Below are 16,778 nucleotides of genomic sequence, written 5' to 3' on the forward strand. Positions count from 1 at the left end.
ACCTGTACCATTAACATCCACATTAAGGTGAGCATTCATTGTTTTTTTTTTGTTTTGTTTTCTTTTTCAGACAGGGTCTGGTTCTGTCACCCAGGCTGGAGTGCAACAGCACAATCTCAGCTCACTGCAATCTCTGCCCCCAGGGCTCAAGCAATCCTCTTACCTCAGCATCCCAAGCAGCTAGGACCACTGGTGCACGCCACCACACCTGGCTATTTTTTTTTTGTACTTTTGGTAGAGACAGGGACTCAGCATGTTGCCAATGACAGCAATAGGAGGCAGAGAAATTCTAGGCAGACAGGGGCGGGTCCCTGGCAAAACCCCACCTTCAAGCCGAAAAGCCTGAAACCTGTGTCCCAGAGTAAGAACACTCATCCCGGTGTGCCTGCTCTTTCCCGACGGGCTCCTTCTGAATAATGTCTTTTTACCAATTGAATGTTGCCTTTTCCAAAACTACCTATAGCCCACTCTGCCCCATCCTGTGCCTATAAAGACCCCAGACTCAACTGGCAGAGAGAAGCAGCAGCTGGACATCAGGAAGAAGTGCCTGGACGCCGGAGAGAGGCAGCTTGATTTCAGAAGATGGAGGCTGGATGAGGCAGAGAGGTGGCTTGACCTCAGGGGAGAGCAACCTTCCCTTCCCATCCCCCTTCCGGCTCCCCTCTGCTGAGGGCCACTGTCATCACTCAATGCAATTCTCCACATTCACCATTCTTCAATTCGCCCATGTGACCTCATTCCTCTTGGGCACCAGACAAGAATTCAGGACACACCAGGTGTGAGTACCCAAAAATGCTGTCACACTGGCCCTTTGCCCTTGCTGGCAGAAGGCAGCTGCCTCACACGATGAAGCAAAGGGCCCACTGAGCTGGTAACACACTGCTATCTGCGGACGGCGGAGCGAAAGGATATTATAACACACTCTCGGAGACCTTGGGGTCACAGGCACCTGCACCTGGACGCTGCCGTGGGGCTGCACAGAGTTCACTCTTGCCAGTGCCAAAGAGGCCAGTTCCTCCACTCACTCACTCCAGTTCTTGCACTAGTTCGCTTGTACGCTCCCTCCCATGAGGGGTTGAGTGGGGCGGGCTGAGTAAATGAGGCACCCCTGTCAGAAGTCCCACAAAGGGGTCAAGAAAATATACTGCATCAGCAAGGCTGGTCTTGAACTCCTGAGCTCAGGCGATCCACCTGCCTTGGCCTCCCAAAGTGCTGGGATTACAGGCGTGAGCCACCACCCCTGACTCAGTGTGTTTTAAGAAGCATTTTTGTTTAAGAGATGGGGTCTCGCTCTGTCATGCAGGCTGGAGTGCAGTAGCACGATCACAGTTCACTGCAGCCTTGAACTCTTGGGCTCAAGCAATCCCCCATCTCAGTTTCCTGAGCTGCTCGGACTACAAGTGCCTGTCACCAGGCCTGGCTAAGGTGGGCATTAATTCTTAACTCAGAAGAGGGAACTGAGGCTCGGGAAGACTGATGAGCTTGCCCTGAGTTGCCCTGCTCATCAGTGGTAGAACCTGGTTGCTGTGCCTCTCCAAGTCCTTGGCTTTTCCTGTAGCAAAGCCGGTGCACAGGGCTTGGCACAAAGCAGATGCCCAGGAAGCGGGATGCGCACGTGCCTACGCCACACACATGAGGCCAGGCCTTGGCTTAGAACCTAGGCACCGTTCCCTCCGGCAGCAAAACCAGCTTTATGTGTGTGCCAAGAAAATCAAAACAGATCCCTCCTGGAAACCACTCATCAAAGCCCAAACAATAGTTGTTTTTCTCAAACTGGCTCCCCCTGAGAGGCAGGATTTTGGCTGCGGAAGCGGCTGCCGGGCCGAATGGGAGCACGCTCTACTGCCGACAGAGGCCCGGCTGGCTTGGCCACCCGGCCGCTCCAGCTCCGCCTGCCAACCCTTCTCTCCAGGCAGGCACCTACCTTGCGTCCAAGATGCCTTCATACTCAGAGAGCTGCCTCATAAAGCCTGCGTTGGGACGCGTGATGCTGCGCTTCTGCTTCACGTAGTTATACGCTTTTTCCAGAGGCCAGCCGAATTCCTTCATTGCATAGGCTATGACTGTGGAAGCCGAGCGACTCACACCCATTTTGCAATGCACCAGGCACTTGGAATGGTTCCTCCTGCAGGGGTGGAAGCAGTTAGGGAGGAGGGATGGGGGAGAAGCAGTGGGGAAGGAGTTAAAAAGCTCTAACAACTTCATTTTCTCAGGTTTTACCTGAATCATTTTTTAAAACCCTGTAGTTATCTACCGCTGAAATCCTCCTACATCTTAATGTTTATGGAGCAGTTGTCCACACACCCTCTAAAGGAAATACCACCACTGCAGAATCAATTAGCACACAATGGGATATCAAAAGAAATCTGTTCTAGCCTGGCCATGTTTTGTTTGCAGGGAGAGCTTCAACATTTGGCTGCCTTCAAGGACCAAGTGAGAATCTTCTCACATGGCTGCGATGGGCAAGGGGACCCTGGGATGAGAGTGGGCAGCTAACAGGATTTTTGCAAAAGCTCCTCAGCTGCTACAGCAGATGGAGACAGTGAATGAGTTACTGCAGAAAAATGGGGTCAGCGAACTGAAAGCTGCAAGGCCCTGGGGAGAGCGAGATGCTCTTCAGAGAGGAGGGCCAGGGAGCAGGAGTGAGGGCAGCCGCAGAGAAAAGCCAGGAGTGGGAGATGGGGCTGGCCCGTTATTTGTAAGGAGGCAGTGCTGGCCCAGGCCTGGCTGATTTACCAGATATGGCCCGGGGGACAGTGTTTCTTTAAGTATCACTTGCTCAAGAATGTGAGGGAGCACCAGGCCGGTAAGGGCAGCACCTGCGAAACTTTATTTGTACAGAAGGCAGACCCAGCAGGTGGGAGCCGGCTCTGGTTTCCTATACCCCAAGCTTGAAATTCTCCTGCAGATCTCAGTGGGTTTTTTTCCTCCTAACTGCTGGTCTGAAGTCTCCGTCAAGGGAGTCTTGAGTTTGTCTCCTGGGAATACAAGGGAACTAAGATTTGGTTAAGGACACATCATGTGGCTTTGACCCAGAGGGAGACAAAGCAGAAGAGGGTGATTGTCTGGACAGCATCTCAAAGGGTTCTCTTTTTCTGTTCTTGACTTCAGTAAGACAGAGCTGTTTTGCAGGGGAATAAAATGAGCACCAGAGATAGGTGAAACCAGTGACGGGCTCAGGGGCAGTGGGGCTGGCCATGACCTCCGATGTGCTGTCCTGTTCCATGCGACAGTAACTCAGGGAGGGAAGATGGGCCGTATTCTTAGGGAGATAGTCCCAAAGAAGCTCTAAGCTGCATCCGTACATGTTGTCCTCTAGCCCTCCTTTGGCTCAGTGACTTCCTAGGGGCGGGGTCCCTGAGTGTCCACTTGGTATCTGGGGCTTGCCTGGAATCAGAGCTGATGATGACAACGGGGGGTCAAGTGTCACAATCAAAGGCAGGTGGGAGAGCCTAAGCTCAATAGGGACTCTACCTGGAGAGGAGCAACCACCTTTCTCCTTCGGTGCTTGGCGTCCTGCGACTAAAAGCGTAGGTCCATCCCACATCAAGTCCCCCCCCACCAGCCGACTCCTGTGTCTGGAGTCCTGTTAGCTCCCCCCCCACCACCGGCCAACTCCTGCGTCTGCAGTCCCGTTTGTTCCCACTCTCCCAGCTTCTGCAGGTCGGTTTCATCCTCAGCCCCGCCTCTCTGCCCACTTACTTCGCTTTGTTTATAAAATGATACGCTTCGTTCCAGTGGGCAAGGAGGTCTGTGGTCTCTTCGTCGTAGACTCGGATGTTATGATATGCAAATAAGCCAGGAAAAAAATTATCTATTTCTCTGGTAACATTTAAAATGTAATCAACCCTGCAATGAGAAAAAAATAAGAAACATATTTGGAGAATCAGAATGAGAAGCAACGAAAAGCAGGGTAATAAAAAACTGGCAGAGAAAAGAAAAGGAAACACGCATTAACCAAGGGTCATATGTTCGTGGTGGGACTTTGGCTTTTCCTTAATAGCTGTGTTTTTTTGTATTTTCTGAATGCCCTCTCGATGGTGAGAATGTTGTTATATTTATACTAAGAAACCAAATTATTTTAAAGACCTTATAAAAAGAAAACTCAGTTTAAAGCATTCTGGAAAATTAAATATATGTATTACTTAAATTTATAACTATTCGTAACTATTATGAATATACAGAGGCTTAAAAAAAATTCCAGTGTCTTCACTCTTAAAGAGCTAAAAAGCAGACTATATCCATCCATTATCCATATCCTTGAGAATTGCCTTAAATCTTTTTTTGAAAAAAGGCAAGAGAGATAATTAAGTATTTGACAGGGTCTGCTAACCCAGGTTCTGTAGTTATCTAAACTTAATCAATACTTTTACTTCTGGAAGAAAATAATGTCAGGAGTTAGAAAACATCTCAAATAGGTTTCATAATATTTAGACATGCTTAAAAAAATACCTACGAAAATCATTAATTTATTCCCAGCAAGACGAAAGCACAGAAGGGTATGGCCTTACATTTTAAGAGTACTTTCTGTTGAAAGAATGCATCTTAACCGGTAGTTCTAAAGATGTATTTTAAGGTTTGTTTAGTCTTGATTTTTAAATGTGGTCATTCTAGAATGTCATTATGTCAGGCCCACAGAACGGTGATTTTGTGACTGTGTTAAAAAAAAAAAAAAAAAGTCCAGACATCTGTTCTTGAAGGTCTAGATTGAAACATTTTTCCTCCCTGCTGAGTGTTTGTCAGACTACGACAGGAATATGCTTCTGGCCAACGCTGAGCGTGAAGTTGCAAGATTCCCACCAGGCCCCAAAGCATAAGGTCAGATAGAGCCCAGAGAGGCCCAGGGATCAGAGCTGCTGACTAACGAAACAGCCAGCAGACCTCTGCACCCACACTAGGGTTTACAGCAACTGTGCGGGGCAGGGAGGCCAGGGGGGAGGCAGCACAGAGCCTAATCAATATCCAGGCAGTCCTACAGCAATTAAGAGTGTAATTTTAAGTTTTCCTCAACCCACACAATCACGAGAGACTTCAGCACAATCTAAACTCCGTGAATTATTTAGGGTGTGGTGTTTGGAAGCACATCTGTTTAGCTACGCACATCAACCCCTGGCAGCCACTTCAGAGACCAGGGTGCAGGCAGTTACAGGCAGGGAGCCCCAAGGTCTCCCCCTCCATGGCAGAGTGGAGGGTTTCTAAGCTGCCTGGAAGGACAGGGAAAGACAAGGGGAGGAGACTCACCCTGAGCCCTGCAGTTCCTCCAGATTGGATGCATTCCATTCAGAGCCCTGGGAGACAGATCACACAAACTCCTGTGAGTGTCACATGTCAGCCTCAGAGCTGCTCAGGGGATGCACGGTTTGCCCTAGCTCTGGCAGTGAGGTCTTATTTCATGGCCCCTTGGCCTCAGAGAACAGAGAGAACCAGCGGCTGATATTCAAGGAGGTTCCTGAGTGAGTACTCACAGCATGGGAGGAAGGGAGGGAGGGACAGAGGGAAGGAAGGGTCCCGGTCCTCACTGGCCCCTTGGCCTTAGGGAAACACCAAATCCAAGAAAACCTGCTCTCCGTCTCCCAACTTCCTTTCCTAAGAGTCCAGTGGGGTCCTGTAAGCAAAGGCGATGACTTGCGACCTCCCACCCAGGGAAGGGCATGTTCACAAGCCACTAATTAAAGCAGGAACCGTTCTACCTTCTGGGAAGTATTTTGGCAATACTGAAAAAGTTCCCACCCTCTGACCCAATAATTCCACTTACAAAAAGCTATCCTGAGGAAATAATCAGAACTCACACAGTGATTTAGGTAGGAGGATATTTATAATTATTTGTAATAAACCAGTGGAAACCACCCAAACATCCAATGGGAAAAAATGAGTAAAATAAATGAGGCTGGATCTTCATGATGGAGTCCTTAAAACAAATAAATTTTGCAGAATATTTAATGACACAGGCAAATACCATGTAAGGAAAAACAATTTAAAAAGAGAGGAGGATACGGGACTATATAAACATAAACAGTATGATCCTTTCCTTCTCTGTTTCTTTTTAAAGAAGCTACATAGGCATTTAAAAAACCCCCCAAAAAACAGAAGATGGGAAAATAAGTACGCCAAAATGTTAACAGGGACTACCTCTAGATTTGTGAGATTGGGCATGCTTTTTTCTTCTTTAGATTTATTTCTATTTGCAGACTTTCTGCAACATGTTTTAATTTAGTACTTTTAAAAGTACTAAATTTTTGTACTTTTCATCATTGGTATCACTGAAAAACCTTCCATTCCCAAGCATTCAAAGGACATGGAACGGCGGAAAAAAACAAAAGAAAAGAAAAAATTATCACTTTCCTCTTAGGAAATGCGAACAACATAGTGTTGTAAAGAGCAAAAGAATCCACCTTTGTCTTCCTTGAAACTTCCTTTCCCAAGTTCCCAAGAGGGCAGACCCCTCAGGACCGGGGGTGGCAGGGCCCTGAGCAAGCTGGCAATGTGCGACATTAGCTGAATTTTCATATTTGAGGGTGAGGCCCAAACATAAAAATTCCTTTAGTATCTCTCATGGAAAAAGTGACATAAAGCACCGAACCACACCAAAAAAATAACGTGAGCACCGCTGAAGCTGTGAGCGTCCTCTTGCTGTGACTGCCACCTGGTGGAGAAAGACAGGACGAAGGTGCCCTCTGTTCCCTTCTGACCAGGGAAATCAACAGACTTCCAGGGAGATCAGTGCCCACGACTGCCCACAGCTTTCAGATCCACACATGCACATACATTTTAATCAATAACTATGAAATCTGTATAGATTTGTACACAGAAATATATTAAAAATACACATATCTATCTACATAGATATCATGACATATACATAACTCTTAATTACTTCCTACAGAAAACAAAATTTACTAAAATTTACTAGCACCAAATTTACTTCCTTAGCTTTCCCGGGAAGCGCTTTCTCCTCTAACAATGGTTACCATTTATTAGCACCTACAGAAACTGCACTTGGTGCTTTAAATATGTATTTTTTGTCTTATTTTATTAAAAAAAATATTTTTTAGAGACAAGGTCTCACTATGTTGCCCTGGCTGGCTCTGAACTCCTAGGCTAAAGCTATCCTCCCACCTCAGCCTCCTGAGTAGCTGGGACTACAGGCATAAGCCTCTGTGCCCAGTTTGTATTTTATTTAATCCTCATAGTCATCCCTTGGGGTATAGGATGAAGAAAAAAAGAGGGAAAGTGACTTCTTCCAAGCCATATAGCTGTTGAGGCTGAGGAGTGGGAACCTGGGCCTTGGTGGGCCTTGATTTTCATTACACCACTAGGCCTCTCTAATTTTAGTAACGTGCCTTCCTCTATAGCCTCTCTGACTTTGAAAACCTGCCAGTTGCCTTCTATGGAGATTTACAGCATTAAGATAATCTGAGCTAGCCGTGGAGGTGCACAGAAATCAGTACAACCCACCCAGAGCTATAGGACCAGGGTGAAGGCTTCCAGCGGCCCTGGAGCCGTGCATGGAAAAGCTGTCTGGACAAGCTCGGCGGGAGCTCCGTGTCAGCCCTGTGATCTCTCCTCCCTGTTGTTTCTCATGTCTCATGTCTCAGGATGCCTAGGCATAATTCTGGGGTTTGGTGAGGATGCTTCCTTTAGTAACTGGGGTTTTTTTAGCCCACAAACCACTTGGAAGGAACTGGATGGGGCCTATGTGTTAGTGACTGAAGAAGACAAAGGGTTTGAGGGAGTCTGAAACACATGCCAGCTGACTAGGCCAAATAGCCCCCAAACGACTCCCCGCAGCTCAGCCGGGAGCCACGCCTCAGACAGCTGGCTCAAAAGCACATCAGCAGGCTGCAAGCCGGAGAAGGCGCCAAAGAGGGGCGCTCCTGCCAGCCAGGATGGAGGCTCTGGCAACTTAAGTTTTTTGCCTAGTTTTTCTCCCGGACTTGCTGCAAACTCCAAACAACCAGGGTCTAATTTATGTCCCCTAAACCAGATACTGCCAGGGCCATGCCTCTTACGAGATAAAGATGATCGAAGATAAGGGAGGGCTTGTCCATTTGTCCCAAGATAAGTAGCATCTCGTTGTCTATGAATTCCTTAAATTCCTTCAAGTTACAATTCATCTGCTTCTCTAATTCATTACGGATCTGTGGAGTAGAAAATATTAGGAAAAGTGATTTGTTAAAACAATTGTCCTCAAAAGAATTAAAGTTACAATACAAACTGTGGCTATTTCCAAAAACGGTAGTTTTTTTCTCTTTCAGGGTAATACATTTAGACACACGCAACATACATGCGTGGGTGGCAGGAATGCAGGTTACTCAGCTTAGAAGTAAACTTAACCTATTATTTCAAATAAGGAATTTGATTTCCATGAGATCTCTTCTACCAAGTTTAAAGCGCTTTTACTTTTTTTTTTTTTTTTTTTGAGACGGAGTCTCGCTCTGTCGCCCGGGCTGGAGTGCAGTGGCCAGATCTCAGCTCACTGCAAGCTCCGCCTCCCGGGTTCACGCCATTCTCCTGCCTCAGCCTCCCGAGTAACTGGGACTACAGACGCCCGCCACCTCGCCCGGCTAGTTTTTTGTATTTTAGTGGAGACGGGGTTTCACCGTGTTAGCCAGGATGGTCTCGATCTCCTGACCTCGTGATCCGCCCGTCTCGGCCTCCCAAAGTGCTGGGATTACAGGCTTGAGCCACCGCGCCCGGCCCAGCGCTTTTACTTTTATAATTAAATGTCAAATACATCAAATAATCTAAAATCAGTTCTATCTTTCTTGGAAAGATATCACAATATGATTTTTTTAAAATGTATTCATTAATTAAAAGACAGGGCTGGATGGAGTGGCTCACGCCTGTAATCCCAGCACTTTGGGAGGCCTTGGTGGGAGGACCGCTTGGAGGCCAGGAGTTCAAGACCAGCCTGGTCAATATAGGAAGACCAAGTCTCTTAAAAAAAAAAAAAGAAAAAAGAGATTATATATGAACTTTTAAAATGTCAATTTTAACCTCTTAGATCCACCCAGTTTAATCTCTTATTATAATTCATTGCATGCTTTGAATAAAAAGCAATGGAAAAAAAAAGTAATCCAGGAAAAAACATGAAAAGGTAAAAAGGGAGAGAGAAATTATTCTAGAATTTGATACTTGCAGGTCAGCTGTCATCCTGTGGAAAAGTAAGTCTGCTATCTCTTCCATAAAACCCAAGGTAACAGGGAGCAGAAGAGAGAACAAGGAGGTGTTATTAAAACAGGTCAATGCTTCTCAGTGCAGTCTGCGGATCTCAGGGAATTCTCCCCAAAGGTCATATGGGTGAGGCTCACAAGGGTCAAGAAATTTGCTCAATGTCTCATAGCTGATAAGCGGCATATCTGCAATCAAACTGGAGTCTGACTCCAAGGCCTGCTGCGATTGTAGAACAAGGCAGAAAAAAAGCCTCCAGGGGCTAATACGGGGACAGGTAAAGACAACCAGGTGTTGGGCCTGCTTTTGCTGCACTTTTGGGAGCAGGACACATGAAGGCTGCATGACCTCTGACCTGCAATGAAGGGAGGAGTTGTCTTACCTCTTTGGAAGTCACATTTTCTAGATCCTGGCTCATCATGATGCTTCGGAGCTTGGCTTTGATAAGGCGCTCGGTCCTTTCCCCTTCAGTGGGCCTGGAAAGAAACGACGTTTAGGAGAGCAAGGAGTTGTAGAAAGCTTGAGGTCAGAGGTTACAGGAATGCCAGATGCTCCTGGGTCTAAACAGAACGCGGCTTGGCAAGGAGAGCACACTTTGTGGTGTGCACGTTCTCAGGCACTAGGGAGAGGTGCACAGAAAACCCGCTGCAGCTCTAGAATTCCCACGGGAGTCAGCAGAGCGGGGAGCAGGTCAAGGGGGGAAGAGGACAGTGTGGAAACTCACTCCTTGCTCAGACGCTCTTAGGGCAAGATGCCGGGATGCCCAGCGCAATATCCCTAGGCCCCTGGGCCCTTGAGTCTCTGCTCAAACACGTTGGGCAAGAGGATCTCACTGTCTCGAGGCAGCCCCGTCCAGCTGCAGCAGCTCCCACTATCCCCTTCTTCCTCGGAATCAAAACCTGGGCATTTCCCTGCTCTGGTTTTAACTCTAGGGGATACACAGACCAGGATAATCCTTCTTCCCCATAAGGAATCTTCAAATATTCAAAGGCAACTACCCTTCCTCCATGATTTCAAGGCCCTCTTCTAATGTGTCTTCCCATCCTTCAGGTCTCTGCCCTCTAAACACGCTGCGGTTTATCCATAGTACTCCCAAAATGCAGTGTCCCGGAGGAACACCACACTGTGGGAGCAGGGTCCTGACCCTGAGGGGAGGGGCGACCAGCATTCTCCCTAGACTTCAGGCAGTATGGCCCCTCCACGTCAGTGCTGTCATAGGTCACAGGACACAGGTCATGTGGTTCACCATGGCTGCTGCTAGGGCAGGCTGCCCTCAGCAGTTGTGCTTTTGGATCCAAGGAAGCAGAGGACACATTCCTAATTTTCCTCGGAGCAGAGCGGGAGGCTCTGGGAATTAAGTCTCTGGTAATCTGAAGAGAAAAGGCCAGACCACAGAGTTCTGCAAGGAGTTGGGAACACAAAGGGCCACACATTCCTTTGAGAGTCCGATGGGAGTTATGGACCCCATCCCCAGAAATGCATTCACCAAATTCATCAATTTTTTTTTTTTTTTGCACGGGACAGGGGCGTGTGTCATAGACCCCCGCTTTAAACGCTGGTTCTGAGAAAGCTGGCGCTCTCACTCAGGGGACTCCACGGGAGGTGTGACCCAGTGTAGGTTCAGGGTCGGGCACAGGGCTGGTGGGGGAGAGGCAGCTGCCTGTGGGCTCAGGTGCGCTCACACCGGAGGCGCTGCACTTACTTGTCCACAAACAGGGCGGGGGAGTCGGGCCGCGTGGACTCCAGGTCCTGCATGGCGTTCCACTCGTTGATGCAGCTCTGCTCGGAGCTGATGCAGCTCTCATAGTAGGTGGCCCAGATGAGAGCTACGCCCCCGGGGAAGTAGTTGTGCCTCCGGGCCACTTCACAGGCCTTGTGAAGCACCTGCAGGGCAGACCTGGGGCGAGGAGAAGACAGGGTCAGGCCTGGGAAGGCACAAGAGATGTGGGGTTTTCTCTTCTGACAAAGGGGTTCAAATACGGGAAGGGAAGGGCAATGATTGATTGGTTGATTGACTATTTCTTTTTGAGACAGTCTCGCTCTGTCACCCAGTCTAGAGTGCAGTGGCGTGTTCTCAGCTCACTGCAATCTCCGCCTCCCGGGTTCAAGCAATTCTCCCGCCTCAGCCTCTCGAGTAGCTGGGACCACAGGCGCCCACCACCACGCCCAGCTAATTTTTGTATTTTTAGGAGAGATGGGGTCTCACAATGTTGGCCAGGCTGGTCTCGAACTCCCAGCCTTAAGTGATCCACCCGTCTCGGCCTCCCAAAGCGCTGGGATTACAGGCGTGAGCCACCATGCCCAGCTGAGAAGGGCAGTTTGTAAAGGGCTCACTCTTGGAGTCGCACTTACACGTACGGGCGCTGGGGAATGCACACAGCCTGAAACATTCAGCCCACCAGGGCACAGAGCTAGTCCCTGGGACATACTCACTGACTGAATCTAAGAGTGGCCAGAACACCCCACATCATTTCCAAAGAGGGGAAGAAACAAACAACAAACTGCTTCATAACTCTTCCAATCAGGTGGTTCACCGGTTACTTCACAACCCATCAATGAACTCCAGAGAATTAAGAACTGCTCCTGAAGCTGTGGTAACCCTGAACAGATGTTCATATGACCCATATTGAACATAAGACCCACAATTAAGCTTAGCAGCTGGAAGAAAAAGTCTTTAATATGCAACAGAGACATCTGCCTGCATTCTAAATAATTACATTTCCACCCATCCCCCCATCAACGTTCTAATAGCTTAGATGCTTACATTTCTTAAGGAAACAAGTTCTAGAAAGTCATTTTAATACAAAAACTAACTGAAAAGGTTTGGGGAGGCAGACTGGGAAACAATATTAAGAATCTACGCTTTATTTAGTCACCCTCTTTTACTACTTCTTCTTCTTTTTTTTTTGAGAGAATCTGACTCCATCGCCCAGGCTGGAGCGCAGGGGCGTGATCTCAGCTCACGGCAACCTCCATGTCCTAGGTTCAAGTAATTCTCCTGCCTCAGCCTCCTGAGTAGCTGGGACTACAGGTGTGCACCATCACACCTGGCTATTTTTTGTATTTTTAGTAGTGACAGGGTTTTGCCATGTTGGCCAGGCTGGTCTCAAACTCCTGACCTCAGGTGATCCGCCCACCGTGGCCTTCCAAAGTGCTGGGATTACAGTCATAAGCCACCGTGCCCAGCCCATTTTGCTTCTTTTTACAAAAATATAGGCTGAGGTCAGGCACGGTGGCTCACGCCTGGAATCCCAGCACTTTGAGAGGCTGAGGTGGGAGGACTGTTTGAGGCCAGGAGTTTGAGACAAGCCTGGGCAACACAGCGAGACCCCATCTCTTAAAAAAAAAAACACAAAAGTTAGCTGAGTGTGGTGGCGCATGACTGTAGTCCCAGCTAGTTGGGAGGCTGAGGCGGGAGGATCACCTGAGCCTGGGAGGTCAAGGCTGCAGTGAACCATGATCACACCACTGCACCCCAGCCTGGAAGACAGACAGAACAAGACCCTGTCTCAAAAAAAAAAAACAAGAAACTCAACCCCCCAAACATTGTGAATATACTTAATGCCACTGAAAATTGTGCCTTTAAATATGGTGAAAATGATAAACTTTATGTTACATATATTTTGCGCCCCCTTCAACATGCACATACATAACGAGCTTCTTGGTAGAAGGGGTTTTTGTATTCATGCTGTCGGCTACGAAAATATTTCTAGGGAGTTAAAAGTCCCTAAAACCACACTTACCACATGGCCTGGACAGACACAGGCTTAAATATGTGCATCCTTCCTGCTGTGCTCACGCTGAACCCACTGAGAATAAAAAACAGAGAGAAAGGTATCTGTGGTGAGAAATCAGCGCCTTGAGTGAAATCACTCTGGGAGGAGGGAGCCGGCCCACCGTGCACACTGGGAACAAGCACATCTCATGCCGCCTGATGAGGCATTTTATGGAACCTGCTTCGGCAGAGACATGGGCAAGGGCAGAAAGAGACACATTCTCAGGTGAGGAGGGCTTGTTTTGAACCCAGCAATGCAAGTTCCACCAAAACCTGAAAGCCTGGCAAAGGGTGCCAGGTGAAGAACTCCAAGAGGGTCTCTTCTATGTTCCCACATGGTTCCTGCCTCCCTACCACCTCCTGCCCCATAGGCCCAGCCGTTCCTTTTTGTAATTGCATGGGAACTATATTCATAGGATTGCACGGAAAATAATCAATATATAAAAATATCTATTAATACATTAATATAAATGTGTTAATCTAAAAATACTAATATAAAATGTAAAAAATTAATACAGGCCAGGGATGGTGGCTCACACCTATAATCCCAGCACTTTGGGAGGCTGAAGAGGATGGATCACCTGAGGTCAAGAGTTCAAGACCAGCCTGGCCAACATGGTGAAGCCCCGTCTTTACCAAAACTACAAAAATTAGCCAGGCGTGGTGGCAGATGCCTGTAATCCCAGCTACCTGGGAGGCTGAGGCAGAAGAACAGCTTGAACCCTAGAGGCGGAGGTTGCAGTGAGCCGAGATCGCACCACTGCACTCTAGGGTGACAGTGAGACTCCATTGAAAAAAAAAAAGCATACAAATATATTAAAATAAATTTTAAAAAGGAAAAATATCCCCATAACCCCATCGCTTAAACAACAAATCAAATTTTTATTTTTCTCTTCCCATCCTATGAAGCAACGTAACTCTGACCTGCTTAGAATCCCCGTGTTGGGCCACTTTCCTATTCTGTTTCTTCCCACTCCTCACCGTGCCCACGCACCTCCTTGGGAGAGAATGCGTGCGGACACTGGACGGCCCTCATCCCCTGACTGCCTGCCTGGGTGGAACTGGCTCATTCCTCCTTTGTGGCTCCCAGGGTGGCACCTGAAACCTTGTTGTGCCTGTCAGTTGTATGTCTCTCCTTGTACCCCCAAAGCTGGTGAGTTCCTGCTGCACCACATTCATCCGTGAACTTTCAGGACCAGCCCTGTGGAGGGCATGTGGTGAGAGTTCACCTAACCCATTGAGGTGCTGGATGGATATCGGTTTACCGCTGTCTTGAACTTCACACTAGCAGCATATCTCCTGTAATCGCTCCCACTGATACTTCATGAGCTAAACTCCCTAACGGGACGTCCAAAACATACCCTCCCTCGTGGAGCTCACTCGAGGGCAATATGACTTCTCCTGCTGTGACACTCCCGCCACGTGTCATCCTGTGCTAAAGATCATCCAAGGATGCCCGAACCAGCTCGTGTTTCAAAGCCTACATACAGTGAGAGAATCTTTTAAAGATCTCCTTACCCATCTCCATCAAGGTGGATTTTCGTGTCGCTCCACAGTCGGAGAACCATCCCAATGGTACAGCTTTTACTGCGAGGGGGCAGAGAAGACGTGTGGAGTCAGTGTCTATCCATGCACATGCACAGCCTTTCCAGCTTACCACCTGGTCCAGGACGGGCTGTTGGATGTACGTGTGGGAGTGGCCCTTAGGCTGTCTGCATAGGAACTGTTCACTGATGAATTCTAGAAGATACGGGTCTGGGATGGCCCCGTGGACACAACTCCTTAAGTGCTCAGCTGAGGCTCTTGGGTGCAGTGTGCGCTGACCGCATGCCCACTCTGCAGCAGGGAGGCAGCCGCCCAGGGCTGGTGTTCTGCTGGCGGAGGCCACATGTGTACTCAGGGGTACATAGGCAAGCACCAGTGGCCAACCCCGGCCCGGCCTGGCCTGTCCTGGGTGGCAAGGAGGGGAGTGTGCTCACACCGTTCCCGGAGCTCACTTTCGAACCTCTGCACCTGCGCCTTTAGTGTGGTTGCTGTTTTACAACCTTGTTTAATCTGGTTTTGTTTTGCCCATCCTACCAGTGAAATGAGACCAAATGACTGCAGAGACTGGCGCCACTGAAAAACAGGGAAAGAAAGGGCTTATCGGACAGTCCTCAGATTATGATGAAAACTCTTTAGACATTTAAAAGTTGGCTTGTGAGAAGCCGCTGTAACCGTGCCAAGGTCCAGCTCCGCGGACCTCAGGAATCTCATGCTTCCATCTCTACTGCTGCCAACACCACGGTCATGTTTTTGTGTGCCCGTGTGGATGGGGCCTCTGGGGATCACAGACCCAGCTCCCCTCCAGGTAGCACCCTGCCCCATGCAGGACTCTTCTCAACCCCATGCTTCTATATCTGTGGGGAAGGTTGTTCCAAGCCCTTCTGGCCAATGACACTCAGGCTTTTGGGTTGGGCAAATTCTCAGGTCCCTCCCTGCCATCCTACCCACTCGGGAGGGACTCATAGTATTGCAAAATAAAATTTATGCTGGGCCTCACAGAGCTCTAGGGACCACATGGCTGTGTCAGCGCCAGGAGGAGGCAAGAAAGGGGTCCCTGTGGAGCCCAAGTCCGATAGGCAGAAGCCAGGTCAGATGGTGCCCTGGGAACATGCAGTCTAGAAGACCCAACCTGAGCACTGATGACCCTTGCCAGGGACTGATAAGGAGGTGGGTACAGCACAGAGAGCTGCAGAGAACACAGGACAGGGGGCGCCAAGGCCAGGCCTAGGCCAGGGGCGGGGCCTCCCAGGACAGGGGGAGGATAAGGGGGCAGGGATGAGACTGCCCACAGGAAATAAGGAGCACATGAAACCATGTGGAAACTAAACCCCTAGACTGGCCTCCCTTGGACATGGATGTGCAAGAGGGTCAGCCCACAGGGGACTTCTGCTCATAACCTTCAACTAGAGCCAGGAGCAAGGAACAGGGACCATGCAGGACTGCAACAACTGCCCTCATCTCCTACTGTCCCCTAGCTGTTCCTTTTGTGTTTCCAGCGGTCCTACAATGATTAACAATAAAATTTTCACAAGGAAGGTGGGCCCATGGGAAGCATATTTTTCTTTTTGAGCCAGCGTCTTGCTCCACTGCCCAGGCTGGAGTACAGTAGTGTAATCACAGCTCACTGCAGCCTCCACCTCCCGGGCCCAATCAGTCCTCCTACCTCAGCCTCCTAACTAGGACCACAGGCATATGCCACCATGCCCAGCTTTTTTTAAAAAAACTTTTTGTAGAGATAAGGTCCCAGTATATTGCCCAGGCTGGTCTCAAACTCCTGGGCTCAAGCAGTCCTCTTGTCTCCACTTGGGGAGCATATATGGGAAGCAGGAAAGGGATACATAGTTAAGGAAACTGAATCTTTAGAGGAAGAGTGACCCCAAAGGATAAAGTGGGTGGGAGCAATTGCAGAAGAAGAAAGCAGGCTCCAAGTTCCTAGGGCCTGTATGGCAGGAACAGAGAAGCCAGATGGGTCTAGCGGTCCAGGCAGGAAACCGATCTGTTCCAAGACTCCATCGTGGAGTCCTTCCCTGATGGCAAAACACTGATGCGTGGATGGTGGTGTACGCTCATGGCACTCAAAATGTTCCCAATCCGAACTGAAAACATAATCCTGCTCGGGTGTGGCGGCTCATACCTATAATCCTGGCACTTAGGGAGGTGGAGACAAAGAGGACTGCTTGAGCCCAGGAGTTTGAGACCAGCCTGTGCAATAGTGGTTTTTTAAAAAAATTACATATATTGGCTGGGCGCGGTGGCTCATGCCTGTAATCCCAGCACTTTGGGAGGC

The 16,778-nt window shown here is 48.8% G+C and overlaps 1 protein-coding gene across 2 annotated transcripts in view; it reads right to left on the reverse strand.

Annotated features, from left to right (window-relative positions):
• Positions 1-16,778, reverse strand: part of SSH1 (slingshot protein phosphatase 1) — a 70,182-nt gene that overhangs the window by 13,887 nt on the left and 39,517 nt on the right. For both annotated transcript variants that reach the window (XM_011935922.1, XM_011935913.1), the window contains exons 5-12: positions 14,465-14,533; positions 12,915-12,980; positions 10,874-11,068; positions 9,554-9,647; positions 8,010-8,138; positions 5,242-5,288; positions 3,703-3,849; positions 1,925-2,125 (exon numbers count right to left, since the gene is read on the reverse strand). In XM_011935922.1, coding sequence (XP_011791312.1) covers positions 1,925-2,125; positions 3,703-3,849; positions 5,242-5,288; positions 8,010-8,138; positions 9,554-9,647; positions 10,874-11,068; positions 12,915-12,980; positions 14,465-14,533 — 948 coding nt within the window. The remainder of the gene's footprint in view (positions 1-1,924; positions 2,126-3,702; positions 3,850-5,241; positions 5,289-8,009; positions 8,139-9,553; positions 9,648-10,873; positions 11,069-12,914; positions 12,981-14,464; positions 14,534-16,778) is intronic.

Source organism: Colobus angolensis, unplaced genomic scaffold, assembly GCF_000951035.1.
Source record: "Colobus angolensis palliatus isolate OR3802 unplaced genomic scaffold, Cang.pa_1.0 Scaffold10, whole genome shotgun sequence".
NCBI classification, from domain to species: domain Eukaryota; kingdom Metazoa; phylum Chordata; class Mammalia; order Primates; family Cercopithecidae; genus Colobus; species Colobus angolensis.